Below are 18113 nucleotides of genomic sequence, written 5' to 3'. Positions count from 1 at the left end.
AAGCGTGGGAAATAGCAAGGAAGCCTTCCTACATGTCCTCATATCTAAATTATTACTTTTCAATGACATTTATTTCTAACAATAAATACAGATACATACATGTTACGTTAGTTGAAAATCTAGTATATATGTTTTCATAAAGATTGCGTGTTAATTTTATTTCCTTTTTTATAACATGTACATAAAAAGAACATTTTCCCAAAATTAAATGACACCAGCAGTATTCAGGTGCAGTGGAAACACAGAAACCAAATATACAGCAGAATCACAAAGCAAGTAATTTATTAAAAATGTTACTTTATAGAACACAGGTTATATATATTTTATATATATTTTGATGTAACTAATTATTATCAGGCCTGTTATTTTTTATGAGGCATTTTTCGTTCATCAGAATTACTACATCCTCCATTGTTTGCGCGGGGGGTCCAGTTATCTCTGCAGCTTATTGTGTGAGACAACCTGCAGAGACTCCAGAGGCTAGCTTAGCAGTGTTAAGATATTTCTTAGCGACAAGTTTTATTCTCTTTCTTCTTCTTCCTCGCGTTAATCCGGCATTTTGCCACGGTTCATGGGAGCCTGGGGTCCGCTTGACAACTTATCCCAAGAATTTGACGTAGGCACTAGTTTTTTATGAAAGCGACTGCCATCTGACCTTCAAACCCAGAGGGAAAACTAGGCCTAATTGGGATTAGTCCGGTTTCCTCACGATGTTTTCCTTCACCGAAAATCGACTGGTAAATATCAAAAGTTTCGAAAAATTCATTGGTACGAGCCGGGGTTTGAACCCGCGATCTCCGGATTGAAAGTCGCACGCTCTTACCGCTAGGCCACCAGCGCTGCAAATAGATTAATTTCTCTTTCAAATAGTTGAATGTGTAGAAGCAACAGTTCAGACGGTCGGTTCGAGGTGTTCTTTAGGCATAGAGGGCAGCACGTGCACCTGCTTGGCCTTGCCCGCGTGGTACACTTGTCCGGGGCTGAAGGGCTCGAGGCGCGGGTGCGCCGTGATGTCCTTCTTGGGATCTGTTGAAAAAAAGAGGGTTAAAGTTTAGGTTGATTTGACTGAAAAAGTTTAAGGTGAAACTATTGGTTAAGCTAAGTATAGGTATTACACATTGGGTTTTCACTGTCTTCTCAGAGTCAGCTGGTTAATGAGAGAGTGACACGCAAAGCACATTTGATCAAATATTGTCAAATATTGGACAGGTGGAATCCACCCTTAGCGCCACTTGCACCATTCCACTAACCCAGGTTAACCGGTTAAACCTGGAGTTATCATTGTTACCAGTACAATTTGACACTGGGTTAACAGTTTAACCACTTAACCCCATGTTAGAGAGATGGTGCAAGTGGCCCTTATACGTACACAAAACTAAGACGGTTTACTTGGCATGGCAGAACAGTCTCGACGTCCAACCTGACCCAGGTTTGGTTGCTTTAAGTTGTTTTTTTTACAGCTTCTGCTTGTCAACAATGCCACCAAAACGCTGTATTTGTAAGTTTTGACAATTATAAATACCTTTGGTGTTTTGTGCGATGTATTTAGAGAGCCGCACGGCGGGCAGCGGCAGGTAGCCGGCCACCAGCGGCATCACGTCCAGCGTCACGCTCGCCTCCGCACTACACTCCAATGATATCACTCCTGCCAAAATACTCTTTTATTAACGCTTTTTTTTACTCACTATATTTAGTATTTTTAAGCCTTTATAAGCCAGAGGGAATATATTTCCCACCTGATTTGGAACTTTATTTAAAAGTGATAGGGTTAAATTTTGCATAATTTCTGACACCCTATAAAAGGTTAAATAGCTTTTGCCCAGGACTTACACGAAACGACTGGCAAATATTAAATGATATATCGTAAATTATAAGTTCCGAAAAAATCATTGGTACGAGCCGAGGTTTAAGTAAATCCGCGACCTCCCGATTGAAAGTCGCACGCTTTAACCGCTAGGCTACCAGTGCTTGTGTCTATCAATATAGAAGTTACAACATTGTTGTGTAAGCAAGACTTTAAGAAATGTTGACTGTGTACCTGCAGTTCTTCCTAATACAGCCCACATAGTTTGGTCAGCTAAAACCTCGTACATTAGAGATGTGTATTCCGTTTCGTTGACCTGGAAATGAATGGCACAATTATGTTACCATGTACCGTCTATCGCCCAAAGCGTGATTTCAACGCAAAGCAGAAACTATAATCATTCGCTTGGCCTTGTCCCATTCACTTGGGGTCGGCGCCAGCATGTCTTTTTCTTCCATACCTTGTCGTCCGTCATCTCATCATTCGTTTCATATCATCTCTCACACAGTCCATCCACCTTTTCCGGTTTTCCTTTCCTCGTACCTTCCTCCACATACATTCGTATGCGAAGTAGCAAGTGGGTCTTAATTAGCTTGCATGATTTGACGCTAACATATAAGCTTGTAAAAACCTAGAAAGTTGAAATTATATTTTTTAGTAAATTTTAATTTGTTCACCAGCCAATAGATCTTACCCTTTGCACACTAAGCTGCAAGCAGCACACCTGCGACGCCCTACAGAAGTCGGACCCCTTGCTCGGCTCCAGCTTAGTCCTAATAACGAACAGCGTCGTACAATCCTGAACATCGAACGGACACGAGAACATTCTAGAAGGCTCGTCGACGTCAACGGGGCGGTATTGCACGGTGAATAGGGCTTTCATGGGGCCGGCCTTCACTAGGGGGTCTTTGAGGAGCTCCCACATGAAGGACGCTGTTGTGCCGTCTGAGGCTACTATCTGAAATGTAGAGGTATTTTATGTTAGTTCAGTAAAGAAAAGGCTTTTATGTGCAAACCTCAACCCACCGCCGGAGTCGCAGCTGACGTTCACGACGCTTTATATGACAGATTTTGAAGCAATTTAAGAGTTATTTAATGATGAAATTTGTTTGGCTCGTGAACCTTAAAGATTGAGAAAAGTGATAAGTGATCCATTTGACGAGTAAAGGATCGATTTTTAAGGACGAGTAGTCCATTTAAAACATCAAGGGAGCACTCTGTGTAACATCTGGTGATTTAACCTTCTGATCGGCAAAGACGTCAACAAACGCGCGCGGCTACAGCCCAATGTGAACCTTCGTGCATTCCGAGAAGGCTTACTATGGCGCACCGCGCACAATACACCGCGTTCAAAGAGTTAATGATAAACAGAGATCGGACAAATTGGCGTCATTGCTCGCAATAATGTGGACATGACTTCAAATTTGATTAAATAATTAATCATTTAATTCATTTTTGACCTGAGATTGACCTTTGTTCCCTAGTCAATAAATAGCACTTAAATATATTTGTGATATAAAAAATGAGTACTTACAGAAAATCTGGAAAACATACTGATTATTTTCTTTAATAAATTTACATTATAAGAAATCTTTGTATTATTTATTGATTAGGAATCAAAATTAGACCTCAGGTAAGAAATTAATTAAATGATTAATTATTTAATCAATTTTGGAGTCATGTCCACATTATTGCGAGCAATGACGCCAATTTGTCCGATCTCTGATGATAAAATAAACTATGACTCACCATATCTTTGGCATTCTTCGGATTCATATCCGAGACGGTCGTATTGCCGTCGCACTCCAACTTGGGCTCAGTCAGTTCGAACTGCACGAGATGGGCGACCGTGGACTTGAGGGTGACGTGGACTAATTTCCTCGTGTTCGATGTTAGGAGACGCCAGGACGCGACCATGGGCGGGGAGAAGTGGAGGGGCACTTCCATCGCTGCTTCCCACCAGGGACAGTTGAGCCAGACCTGGAATAGGACGAATGAGCCAATGTAACCACGTCAAATCGATAACGGAGTGCACGGTAGTAATAACTACGAGGAGAATTTGGTTTTATTTATTTATTTAACATTTTAAATCAGGCAACAAGGCCCATATTACAAATACATTACAGACTAATATATATATGCCATATAGTACCATAGTGCACAAATCAAAAGTCATAATTACAAGAATTCTAGATTACTTTAGTAGATGCTAAACTTGTAGAGACAGAAGAACTATGCACTTCTCGACGGAGTTCGGCTAGGTAGACCACATAATAGATGATAAAGCTGTGTAGGCCGTTGTATACTGGCACACTGGTATACTGGTACACAATAGAGCAATATTTTGCTTGAAATCTTCACATTTAACCTTTTGAACGCCACAGACGGCAATTGACGTCAACGCAAAATCGTTACAACGACGCCAAAGACGGCAATTGACGTCGATCGTTTTTTGATGAAAATCTACTGAAAAACACCCCATTTTTAGGTTGGCGTTCAAAAGGTTAAGGGATACCTTACTCACTGCATGTTCTAATTTCCTCTCTTCTCTTCTTTTTTGCCAAAGGTTGAGGAGTCCAAAGTAACTTCGGGAAGCCTGCGAAGACTCCATTCCTGCATTTCTAGATAGTATGGTCAATATGGCTTGTCACGCACACTTTTCCCTAAAAACCTCACATTGACCGAGCCAGCGAGGAGGATCACCAGGCCCCAAGGACTTCACAGGACTGTAACTCACAGTATGCTCCAGACTCTTCTCCTTCCTGGGCTGCAGGTTCGCGAACAGCCTGAGCGGCACCCGCGTGGTCTCGAACGGCTTGCTCGCCGGCACCGGTATGGAGAGCTCCCGGGCCGTGCTGTTACCACCGTCACCAGCGAGGCGGATCACGAGGCCCAACGAGGTCTTTAGGAGTATTTCACAGGACTCTAACTCACAGTATGCTCCAGGCTCTTCTCCTTCCTGGGCTGCAGGTTCGCGAACAGCCTGAGCGGCACCCGCGTGGTCTCGAACGGCTTGCTCGCCGGCACCGGTATGGAGAGCTCCCGGGCCGTGCTGTCACCACCGTCAACAGCGAGACGGATCACCAGGCCCAACGAGGTCTTTAGGAGTATTGTTGCGTTCTGGATGAAAAAAAAAAATTGATGTAAATATAGTTTAAAAAATGCGTATATTGTGAAAGGACTTTTGTAACTCTTGGACTTCTGTTTTTATCCGAGTATTGGAAGAGTTACTTTTAGGATTGCATCATACAGCCAATAAAATGCGATATTTTGTATCTATGGAATGAATAAATCTTTGGTCGAACGAGCGAATCACGTGATTTTTGACAATCTTCCAAAATCAGAATGGAGTATATACTTATATCGGCACTACTTTGAAAAAAACTTGTATCTTGTTCTGTCAATCATAAGATAAATGTGGTGTCTATGTATGGGATGCATACAGAGTTACTGCCTTTTAAATTTGAGTAGCAATGTGAGATACGAGATTTTTTCAAAGTAGTGACGATATAGTATTTTTCAAACTGGAAGGGTACCTACGCTGATGGATGTCAATTCAATACAATTTTACGACATTTGGCATATTAAGGTTATCAATTGTATGGGGATGACATCTTTCAGCGTTGCCAGTTTGAAAAATACTTTAGTATAGGGTATAGAGATCTCCAAAAACTCACCTCCTCTATATGCGAACTCCCACTAGTCACAACCAGCTCCATGGCATGCTCCAGCCCAGCCACCAAATCCTTCTTAGGCTCCACCTTATTCAAGTACACATTCACCCCTTGCGTCACCACGTCATACCCCACTTTCAAACTCGTCAGCACATTGGACAAAAACTCCAATTTCTCTTCAACCAGCAAAGATATTTGTCCAAGTTTAAATGTACCTGGTGTTTTCGATATACATTCTAAGGTAATCTCATTCGAGCCTGGTTTTAAAGTGAAATTGTCACAAGTAAATGAATGTTCGTAGTTGCTTCTTAAAGTGGCGGACGGTTTTCTATATTTGCTGCTGTCTGAGCGCTTGAGAGTTACTTTAGGGTTGACGCATTCTACTGTGGCTTTTTGTAAGGATTTGTCTTCTTTGTAGTGGAGCTGAGAGGTTATGTGTAAAGGGTTTAGCAGAGGATTCTTAGGTTTTAAATCGTCCAGTCTTATACTGAAAGAAATAAAAAAATAAATTGTTATAATTAGAATAGACTATAGAGATACTTGCTTGCAAGGCTCGGAACTGGTTTTTTGTTCATAAGAAAAATACCGGTATTATTACGTTCTTTTTCGTTCTTTGGTTTATTATTTCATTTTTGATAAGTCAATCTAATAATACGAAGTCGTTACCTAAATACATGATTCAGTCCTACGGAAAGAGCATAAAATTATTAAAAATATTGGGCTATTTTGGGATTTAAAAAAAACCGGTTCCGAGCCCTGCTTGCTTGTTTTAAAATACCATTCGTATAATTTGGTCAGATTCCTAATTTGCCAGATTTTTTTAACATTTTATATAAATACATTGTAGAAGTCTTAATACAATTTCTAGTATTTGCGTGGTACGGTCGAGTTCGCAAGTCTTCACAAACCAACGGTACATGCACACTTTTAATTGAAACTTTGTAAACTTTGTTGCAAAGACATACACCCAAGGCCAAAAGTATGGAAACAACGTTGTTTTCTTTAATGTCTCATGTATCTATCTTTGTTGTACATTTGTATCCTAAAATTTGCATTGGGCAACCCCAAAATATTAAAAATTCCCGCTACATATCAAAATATCCTAAAATATTGTCGAAAAGATAAAAAAAAGTTAAGACAAAGATGATAGTTGAGGACAGTCTTTTCAAAAGGGCTTATTTCTCTATGGACACCATACAAAAATCCTCCTCTCTATCATAGCCAGCATTTGAGTAATTTACTATTCAAATGTTCTATTATTAATTTTATCATATTAGGTCATTCATTACCTATGAAATTGGCGTTTTGTTCGGAGAATTTCAACGAAACACGAATTTCCATACAATTAATTTTGCGGATATTTTTTTGATGGCTAATTCAAACCAAACAAAATTTTTCCAGTAATTTTTGACACCTTTAAGGTATGTTTTCAATATCTCCATTTCTTGAAAATTGGTACCATTAGAAAAATATAAGTAATTTTAATACTCGAACCGACAGCACATGAAAAGACCTATTTTCAAGGCTTAATTCTGAACACTTAACAATAAAAAATAACAATTAATTGTATGTAAAATCGTTGTTTATTGAGTGCACTGTAGTTTTATTGTAATTGTGTATGTACTTATGAAAAAAAAAAAAAAAAACTAGGATCAGACTTATATCTATGAACAAAAACGCCAATTTCATAGGTAAGGACCAATATTATTTTCAAATCGTCAATGAATAATATAAAATCAAACTTTTCTATCAAAGTATAAGCTTGTTTCCATACTTTTGGCCTTGGGTGTAAGGTCCACCAATGATAAGTTGGTGTTGCTGTTGATATTTTACAATAAACTAATCCAAAATTTGCCAGTGAAATTTGAACCTATAGTGTAGGAAAAAGAGTTGATTTTGGTTTGGGGGAAAATATAACGAAACAATAATATGCAACTATTCCTATCGATAATGATTTAAATTTCATCGAACTTAAAGGTTCCGTCACACAGGCGCGTTTTCCGGGCGGGGCGTGAGCGTTTTATATGTAAAAGCGGCGCGCCCCGCTCACGCGCCGTCCGCAAAACGCGCCTGTGTGACGGAGCCTTAATACGTACTATACGTAGGACCGTGACTACCGTGAGCCTTACGAGTATAATTTTTACTTACCTTGTAATTAAATTAGGTAATTCGTTATCGCCCTCCGGCGCACTCTTCCTCGGCGAACTATTCTGCGATCCTACATTATTATTAGCACTTAACTCAGTCTTATAACTTTTCGCCGGCGTTCTTTTCTCCGTCTGCTTATCCACTTTAAACGTCTCTATACTAATCGCTGCGCGCGTACAAGTAATATCTTTAGGCATATTGCTTTCTACCACCAAGCGACATTGGACCTTGTTATCAGTGATATAGATACCACGATCGGACGGCAGTAGCGTTACTGAGACTATTTTAAAGCACTCGTTGAGCTCAGTCAGAACTGGTTCGGGCTTTTGAGAGAGATCTCTGATTGATTTCATCATTTCTTCAAAGTAGAAGTTTCTGACTAGGATTTCTAATTCGGCAGTGCATGCTATTGTTGCAGAGAGCTTTGTGTATCTGAAAAATAAATGTGTATCACGAAAACATTTATAGGGGTATTGAGTATAATTTCTAGCATAGTACTACTTGTAACTCATTATAAAGAGTATATATACCAATTATCAGCCTACTGGCATAACATAGTTTCACATTCCACAGACGACTCTAAATAACATAACAAAAAAAAACAGTCTCGCCTAATTCTGAGTGAAATTCCCTATTATTTTTATCAAGTTGTTTTGTATGTCTTTTTTCCCTACCTATCTATGTCGTCCATCTTCTTAGCCGCCGCCACCAGCTCTAGTCTGGTCTGCGCGGCCAGGTCCCGCCATCCCTGCTCCTCGTAAGAACGGAGGGCATCCATCAGGAATACTACCGCTTTCTGAGTCTCGCCGAGTTCTGAGTAAAACGCGGCTAGGTCCCGACCGATGAGGCGCGCGAATCTGCAAAAATAAATGAAAGATATGAGTTATGGCATACAGCTTGCCAGTTTAAGAAAACATGGCCAGGGGGCTATTCATAAATTACGTCATTTCAAATAGGGGGGGGAGGTCTGGACATCGGATGATGGTAGCATGACGTAGGAGGAAACGGGGTCATTCGAAGCATGATTTTTGGATGATTTTAGGGGGGGGGGGGGGGGGTCAAAAATCGTCAAAAATAGATGACGTAATTTATGAACGGCCCCCAGCAGTTGCTAGAGTTTTAAAGCAGGTGTTATGGAACTTTTTCTTCTTTGATGTCCCGAAAAATACGAGCATAACTCCAAGATTATTCTGTCATCGAACTGTTAACATACCTAAGCTCCTTGAAAATATTTAATCGATATTTCAGAAACAGTTCTTTTAAAAGTTATTGGATACAGATAACTGTATGCTGCGTTGAAATGGATATAATTATAGTCGCGGATATAAATATAAGCTCTAAAAGGACTAACCTTAACCTTCCTATATGTTTATACGTCCCCATAGCCAACTCGGCCAACTCCAAGTAATATTGCTGAAAGCTAGTTTTGCTGCACAACGCCTCCTTGAGCCGGTCCGTTGGCGTCGGGTGCTGGTTGTTGGCTTCGCTGTCTCCCATGCCGGCGGAGAGCATGACGACTAGGTGGAGCTGCTCGGAGGTAGGTTCAGGGGAGCCTGGGAGGAGGCCGCAGAGCTTGCCTAGTTCGTGGAGCTGTGAACAATAAGTTAAATATGTTACGTAACATTCGAAGACAGCTTGACGTTTAAAGGACTAATGTTGTTTTGAAAGATTTATCGTTGCTATGGATGGATAACTATTTTTTACTGTTGTTCTCCCTATAACCAGGAGTTATAAGTAGCACAGTTTGTTAGAAAAATGTACTCGAACTTGCGACCATTGGAATACCGGTTCTCCCAACGGAGCTATGGAGGCCTACTAGATGCGTGCGAATTGCGAAATTCCATACCTTTTCTTTAATAAACACCTCAGGGTGGCGTATATCAACATCTAACCGTAAAAATATTCTTAACAGGCACCGGAGTCTGAAGTTACATTGGGAATTCGCCGTCCACACCCGCGGCAGTAGCGAGAGCTAACGTGTGCTGAGACAAGACTATGAGAGGTATACCTTGTCTTTAGCAGTATTGTGAAGCGGCGCCTGCATGGCGGCGCACTCCTCCCTGTTGACCTGGGAGAGCCGCTCGCAGGCGCGCAGGGTCTCAGCCCAGGCGAGCCGCGCCCAGCAGGCCGCCGCGCCGTCCACACCCACGCCGTAGCGAGAGCTAACGTGTGCTGACACAAGACCATGAGAGGTATACCTTATCTTTAGCAGTGTTGTGCAGCGGCGCCTGCATGGCGGCGCACTCCTCCCTGTTGGCCTGCGAGAGCCGCTCGCAGGCGCGCAGGGTCTCTGCGCAGGCGAGCTGCGCCCAGCAGGCCGCCGCGCCGTCCACACCCGCGCAGCCCAGTAGCGAGAGCTCGACTAATGTGTTGTGGACGGTACTGAGGCAGCGAGAGGCAATCTGGAAGTGATGAAAAGGTGTAGCATGACTTTAAAAAATAATTTATTGGAATAAGGGCTACCACAATTAGCGAACTGATCAACGTCACTATGTGACTTCCCATACAATGTTTGGAGCAACTAAGGGTCAGTTGCTCCAAACCGTAGTGTTAAAATTTAACGGCAGACTTATAGAAAAGGTATAATGCCTAAGGACAACCTAGGGTGCTATCCAATATAACGGTTGCAAGTTTTTTTCGGTGTCTAATTTGTGCACAATTTCGTAACAAAGGCATATACTTAGTTAGTTTTTTTTATCAAGACAAGAGTGCTCTAGTTCTCTTAACACAATCAGTAGTAAACGCTACTTTCAATCGTATGAAAAATGTATTGCTTATAAGCGCTCCATAAATGTTTTATTTCTTTAAATTCATGTTACGAACTATTTATTTAATCCATTAAACAAAATAACTCTACACGCACGTCTAATTAACACTGCACGAGCAAATCGCAGTGCAAAAACTGCAAAACGCAACTGCAGGCCTATGAGCGTCTAGCGTTGCGTGAAAACGATAACTCGCACTGTCACAGTCGGGCACATGTGGCATTGGCAGTGTGCAGGGATCATAGACTGCCTCATATGGACGCTGTGCTCGTATAATTAATAAATCTTTGGTTTTAGGTATATTGCCGACGCACCTACCTATTTCATATCATCGAGTTCACTCATACAACACGACAAGCATCGGGTTATTAACGAGCAAAACTCAACTGCAGGCTTCGTGCGTCTACCGTCGCGTTATATGGATTCCTTTATGGAGCGTTTACGATGACATCGAATATATTACTTTTACTTTATTAGTGATTTAGGTGGTGGTATCACAATAAAGTTTATCTAAAACCGCACTCAAAATCTGTTCGTGTTTTAAATTTTTACCTAATACTCTGCTTCAAAAATACTATCCGATCCAGTTGCATCCTACACCACTTTATGTTTATACGTAGACAGCTCGGTTGTGTCTCTAAAATGCCATTTTTTATGGTTTTGTATAAGCTTCATCTAGTAGTTAAGTGATCAGTGTCAGTTATAAAACCGAATAAACGCCATGCGACCGAATACTCAAACGCTACTAAAATCGTTTGCACTAATTGCAGTAGGTAATTAAACTGCCTTTTTGTAAATTAAATGCTATATTTTAATTTATAAATCAGCGGGGTATGAACAGTCCAAAAATGTTAGTTAATTAATCTTAACAGCCTAAATTAGGGGTTGCGTCTACTAAAAAACCGGGCAAGTGCGAGTCGGACTCGCGCACGAAGGGTTCCGTACCATAATGCAAAAAAAAAACGAAAAAAAAGCAAAAAAAAAAACGGTCACCCATCCAAGTACTGACCACTCCCGACGTTGCTTAACTTTGGTCAAAAATCACGTTTGTTGTATGGGAGCCCCATTTAAGGCGCTCTTATACTCGAGTTTTACGTTTTCAAGGGGGTGAAGCAGACGCGTGGTAGAACGAGCAGGCGGGCGCCCCGCGCGGCGCACCGCACCATGCCCGCGCAGCACGTCTACGTCCTTATTCTGACGACATCGGTATTCTGAATTGTCAGTTCCGGGATTTTTTCCGGCAATCAATATTGAATAAGATTTATGAGCAAATTCGAATTTTGGTGAGTACTTAATGAAATGAATAATGGTAGGTAAGACGGTGAGTGTAAATAATTATTAATTATATACAATATAAGTGTATACCGCGACAAATTGAGAATCTAATCAAATGATACCAAATTATTATGAGACAAAAAATAGTACTTACTAATAGACATTAAAAATGTAATAGAGCTAGACCAAGAAAAATCTGCAACGATTTTGATTGCACACGCAGTGCAAGTGTTATTTTAAACGTCAATCTTCTATGAAATTATGAATAACACTTGCACTGCCTATGCTATCAAAATCGTTGCAGACTTGGTCTAACTCTAGCAGTCAATTTCGGGCAAGTAGGTAGTGAAAATAAGGAAGAATACTAGCAAAGCTAAGATAATTTGTGGGACTATTGAGTTATGCATAGCTCCAATAAGTACATAAAATTAGCTGTCTTCACAAAAAAGAATTATAACAATTTATAACTCTAACTGTAATACTTACTATTTTTCTAATTTTGAATTGACGAGTAAAAGTCAAGCATTTAAAGATTGTAATGACAAAAAACACTTCTACTTCGACATTCGAGTTAGTTAATAGCTCAAGAAAATAAAAAAAATCTGCGGAAATCATTCGTATAATTTTGAAAATTGGCACAGTTATACCTTGTGGTGTCCAGATAACCATACTTAATGTCCTCGAGCTTAGCGGGTGTGCTGAGGGTGTAGGGGGGAGGGGGGGTGAAGGTCCCTTTTTTTAGTTTTTCGTAAATAACTCGTAAATGGTGGCCAATATAAAAAAATCTTGTTAAACGTTAATAATCTACACAAAAATTTGTACAAAAAAGATTCAGTACACTTTTAGCGGGGATCAATATTTAAAAAGATAATAAAGAGAGAAAGTTAATTATATTAAATTCTAAGGTTCCTTGTTTTTATTTTTTCGTTAATAATTTGAAAAGTATGACTTATAGCAAAAAAAATCTTATACATAAATAATAAACATAAAATTTCCTACAAGAAACATGTAGGACACTTTTCGCTAGGATCAATATTAAAAAAAAAACCGGGCAAGTGCGAGTCGGACTCGCGCACGAAGGGTGCCGTACCATAATGCAAAAAAAAACGGGTTTCAACTGTCTAGCTATCACGGTTCGTGAGATACAGCCTGGTGACAGACGGACGGACGGACGGACGGACGGACGGACAGCGAAGTCTTAGTAATAGGGTCCCGTTTTACCCTTTGGGTACGGAACCCTAAAAAGACAAAGCAGCGGGTAAGTTGTTATTTATGTATAAGATTTTTTTTGCAATGAGTCATACTTTTCAAATTATTAACGAAAAAATACAAACAAGGAACCTTAGAATTTATTATAATTAACTTTCCTTCTTTATTATCTTTTTAAATATTGATCCCTGCGAAAAGTGTACTGAATCTTTTTTGTACAAAATTTTGTGTAGATTATTAACGTTTTACATCATTTTTTGATATTGGCCACCGTTTACGAGTTATTTACGAAAAACTAAAAAAAGGGACCTTAAGTGATTATAATTGAATTTCCCGCGTTAATATCTCTTTGAATATTGATCCTAGCAAAAAAATGTACTAAATCTTTCTTGTAGGCAATTTTATGCAGATTACTTATGTAATAGAATATGTTTTGCTATGCGCCACCGTTTAAGAGTTATTTACGAAAAACTAAAAAAAGGGTCCTTTAATACCTATCAAATATCTCACTTCCGGTCAAGAATTCGATCAAGCAACCGGGATCAAGCAAGCGAGATTCAGCGGGGTCTAATTAGGTTAAAAAATCCTGTTGCCAAAAAGTAATACGATTATTACGATTTGCCAGTCGAAATCGATATTATGAAAAATATGACCAGTCTAAAATATTTGAATCCTGTATATCTATGTTTAAAAATTATTCAATTTGATTAATTTTATAGCCTTTTAAAATATGTTTACACAATTTATCAATCGTGACTGAATTCCGGATTGGTTAGATGGGTGTGTGCCTTTGCTGCACTTGTTATAAAATGACAATATGACGGACGAATGTCTGAAATGTCACCGTATTTAAGAATTATTTTGCTTTTCTTCGTAAGCATGTTGAAAAACATTGTGTGTATAACATATTTGCATATTTATACTGGGATTACCCATTTTATGAAACGTCCGCTAAACTAGCATAGGTCCGACGCCGACAGTGGTCACGGGCGTACTGGCGTGAGGAATGGGCGCAAGGTATTGCCGCGTAGGGTGTAATTTAGTAAGCAAAATGTTGAATTCATCAAATGATGAATGAAAACATTAACGTTTCGATAAAAGGACAAGCAGTAATGAAGATTTACTTTAAAGCTATCGACTGAAGTAAGTTTCATATACATTTTCGTCGTAGTACTTCTAACATAAGGAAATAAAGACAGTGTTAGGCATGTTTTCAACTTAAGATTCTATCGAGAAAATTATGAGCCGTCGTGTTTCTGACAAGCAATAACGTAGTTCAAGGCCTGAAGTTATACATACTAGAAAATAATGCATGAAATCCTTGTAAAAGTCTGTAAATATGGTGACAAAAAAGCGCATTTTACTACACACCGCGCCTTAAATCTTTATTTTATTCTGTTTTTAGTATTTGTTGTTATAGCGGCAACAGAAATAAATCATCTGTGAAAATTACAACTGTCTAGCTATCACGGTTCGTGAGATACAGCCTGGTGACAGACGGACGGACGGACGGACGGACGGACGGACGGACGGACGGACGGACAGCGAAGTCTTAGTAATAGGGTCCCGTTTTACCCTTTGGGTACGGAACCCTAAAAATTCCTATCAGATCGAAGTGGGAAATCAGGAAAAGAGTAAAAATCAACTTGCAGGATTTGGCTAAAGATTACAGACACACTAACACCGGAACGGGGAAAAGTAAATAAAAGCTTGTAAAATCTGACGGGTTTTTATTTCAAGCATCTCTTAACTCCTCTAATTTTGCATGCATAACCTTTTAATTCAAATTTAACTCCAATTAGATTGGGGCGGATAGAAACAACTCTAATTTAATTGCGGTGCCCTCATTTCAAACGGACGCGATATAACTCGACTTCATAATTAAGACACAACTGTACTGAGCCTATTTATTAATCCTGACTTTTAACAAGAATAAAGCACTAAGCGTCATTAAATATGTATAAAACGTAGGTATAATTTATGCTAAGTAAACAATAATTTTATTAGAAATGTTTTATCTTCCAGTAGAAAAATGTATTTATGTCATACAGCAGTAACTATTTATTAATCTGTGATACAGCGCGGAATGTGTCGCAAAAATGTGAAAACATAATGAAGAAAAAAAAACCTCATAAACCGCCTTATTTATAATATCAGTCAAAATTTGGGAGGGTTGCCATCTTTTGGGTTTGCTCGGACCGGACTTGTCCTCGTTTTGAGCCTGCCAGGGCAGAGTCCGGGCGCGCGGATTAATAGACTACAGCAGGGGTTCCCAGTCTTTTTCAGTCCGCGGCGCACTTGCATTGCAAGTTTAAAATTTCGGCGGCGGCGCCCTAACCTACCTAAGCTATTAGAAATAGACAGGTAACATGGTGAGGTTGATTGCCTAGGCACCCTAGGGCGCTGCCGCGGCGCACAGTTTGGGAACCCCTGGCGTGGCTGGCGTATAGGAAAACCCGGACCGTTTTGTGTGTAAGTCCCGGGGGAGCAGCGTGATAATATATCAGCAGTTCAATAGTAGGTATTTTTACCTATCATAAAATTTCTCAACCAATCTATCACACGCAAAGCAACATAACTCATATTTCCAATCCAGCCATTTAATATTTACTGCATTTTTTCGCAAATCGTCCAAGTAGCCGTCAATCTAGATTTACTGCCAATTCCGATGATCGAAAGTATACGTCGCCGTCGTGCGTATGTCAACGCGATTACACACGATAATTGACTGGTAATGATGCGTCACAGGTGGCTGGCCAACGGGAATGAACGGCAATGTCTAGGTTATTGGCAGAAATAGTGCGTTTGATTGTGCTATATGACATGATTTATTAGATCATCAGTAATTTCGTAGCATTTTGGTAGCAGCGTATTTGAGTTAAAATAATTTGTAAGTTGGATTTAAGTATTTAAGAATACTTAAAACGTTTTGGGTAATTTAATAATTCATATTTTCGCAATTACTCGACATTATTAAGTGCAACTTTGGGAATACAACTTTAAGGCAGTGGGAATATATTTCCCACTTGATTTTGAACTTTATTTCAAAGTGATAGGGTTCAATTTTGCATAAACCCTCATGCCTTATAAATTAAGGGTTAAATTAATTATTTTTTGAATATTTTTATACTATGTATGAATTATAAACATCTTAAAGTCATGGTCTTGATTTAAAAAAAACTATGATAGCCTTAGGATTACCAAGTTGTCTTGACTAAGAGAATAATAGTATTTTCTTGAGTCTGGGGAGATTTATCTTCAAGTTATTTATTTAATAGTGATAATAATTATCTAATGACTTACCTCACAAGGTTTAAACATAAGCAGTAACATGGCACTTTGACGTTGAAACAAATAGCTCCTAAAGTCTAAGAGGGAAGCTTTTTTCTTAATAATGAGCTCTCTCAGATGCTGCGGCACCAGTGCCGTCAGCCTGACCGCCTGCCAAGACGTGATGGGCTGCTTAAACGTGTCAAGCCATTTTGGACCCTCCGTCACATTGGAATTGAGCACAAATTGGGAGAACAATGCATCCAATTCGTCATATTGGACTAATGCTTCTTCATACAAACCTAACATTTCTAATACAAATGCTAGTTGTTCCTGAAACAAAAAAAAAATGTTTCAATTACTATTAAATAAATTTAACTTCAAAGCTCCATTTCAAGGATTAGGAATTTGCTACTTTAGCTAACAATACCTAAAGTTGCAAATCCCTTAACTCGTCCAGAGGAATTACAAGGTTTACGACTTTGCTGATGATTTGTAAAAATTTTAATTATGGAGTGCCTGAAATAAATTAAGTACAAAGCCAGGCTTATAAATTAAGTATCAGAAGTGGAATTAGTGGAAAACACTGGTTTTTTTTTTTAATTTTAATTGTAAAATTGAATTTTAAATACAATAATAAAGTTCTGAACTTTCAATACTGTAAAAGTATATGAAAAGTTATCAAGAAATAAAACATCAAAAATTTTAAACTTACTTGCACAATATTGAAGTGATCTTACCTGTAGAATAAAATATTTACAAAAATCCCACTCCGGGTCATTTCTTTTCTCTCTCTGCTCCCTCATGTGCTCTTCGAACTTTATCAATGCCTTGTTGTATGCCACCAGTACAAAATGCCTCATCTTTGCCACCAGCGCCCTCCATGACTCCGCACTCCTCGCTTCAGACTTAATAGGATTAATTACAGACAAAAACCTATCCTCTGTCTGTTTTATGGCAAAATCCCCTTTTATTTTATCCAAAACTGTAGTCCTAGGTAGCAACTTGTTGGTTTTCCTAATGTCATAAGTTTCTACTAGAATTATCATCCAGTCATTGATGCCTTTCTTTTCTAATTGCTTGAGCCATATTTCTATATCTTCTCTGAGTGTGGTCTTGTAATATTCTATATCCTATAAAGAAAACAATATCATAAAAAAGAGTTGCTAGGAAAATTCATTTATGCAATTATCAGCAATTTTTTTGTACACAAACGAGAGGGATGATATCCACTTATGTGAAGTATGCAGACTGAGAAAATAATTCACTTACCACACAGTCAGTCCAATAAATATGCAGGATCGGGCGGTTTAATAAGTTGAGCTCAGATTGCACTTTATCTGGATTATATTTAATAAATGAAGCTTCCAAGTAAACAGACTTTGTGACCCGGCCATAGGATCTCCTCCACTCACACGAATCCTGCGGAATCGCGGCCACTAGCGGAGCTTCTAACGTGCAAAACAAGTTCCAATCCCCAGCGCCTAAAAAATAATCAAATATGTAAATATGGAAGCATCTGTGCAAAACTTCTCTCACACAGGAATTGGTTTCGATAAACTTACATGTTACAATAGGTTTATTGGTCATTCCTTCGCGATTGGCTGGCGAATTATCGACCCCCTTCATTTTTCATTATCAGTGAAATCCCTCGGTTGTGCGGGCATGACACAAATTCTAAATTCCGCCTAATTACATACGAGTAAGAATCCACCCACTTTACTTTAACCAAATAATAACCACACTCATATGAATATTACACTTTTTCCACGGTAGATAATATAAACTGTTAATATTGAGGGAAAATTCAATATTTTCTACTCGTTTTGATTTCTTTTTTACGATTAAAAACTGGATTTTGGTTGTCAAAATCTGTCGCTGACTTGCTTGACAGCCACCCAACACGACAGTGACGTTTCGTTTCATTATCATCACAAATACAACAAATTGTTGAGAACAAAATAAATC

At 39.1% G+C, this 18113-nt stretch overlaps 1 protein-coding gene across 1 annotated transcript; it reads right to left on the bottom strand.

Annotated features, from left to right (window-relative positions):
• Window positions 1–403: 403 nt before the first annotated feature.
• On the bottom strand, window positions 404–18049 carry LOC134789963 (trafficking protein particle complex subunit 10). The gene is made up of 15 exons (XM_063760693.1): window positions 17711–18049; window positions 17418–17629; window positions 16886–17278; window positions 16179–16478; window positions 9825–10028; window positions 8978–9216; window positions 8301–8483; window positions 7627–8058; window positions 5482–5965; window positions 4739–4924; window positions 3554–3784; window positions 2499–2762; window positions 2039–2120; window positions 1523–1645; window positions 404–1026 (listed from the first exon to the last, which is right to left on the bottom strand). Exons 1-15 carry the CDS (start codon window positions 17772–17774, stop codon window positions 893–895), a joined length of 3531 nt encoding a protein of 1176 aa, XP_063616763.1. The 5' UTR covers window positions 17775–18049; the 3' UTR covers window positions 404–892.
• Window positions 18050–18113: the final 64 nt, after the last annotated feature.

Source organism: Cydia splendana, chromosome 1 (genome assembly GCF_910591565.1).
Source record: "Cydia splendana chromosome 1, ilCydSple1.2, whole genome shotgun sequence".
NCBI lineage: Eukaryota > Metazoa > Arthropoda > Insecta > Lepidoptera > Tortricidae > Cydia > Cydia splendana.
The sequence above is the reverse complement of the archived record's forward strand: the minus strand, read 5'-3'. Positions and strand labels throughout refer to the sequence as shown.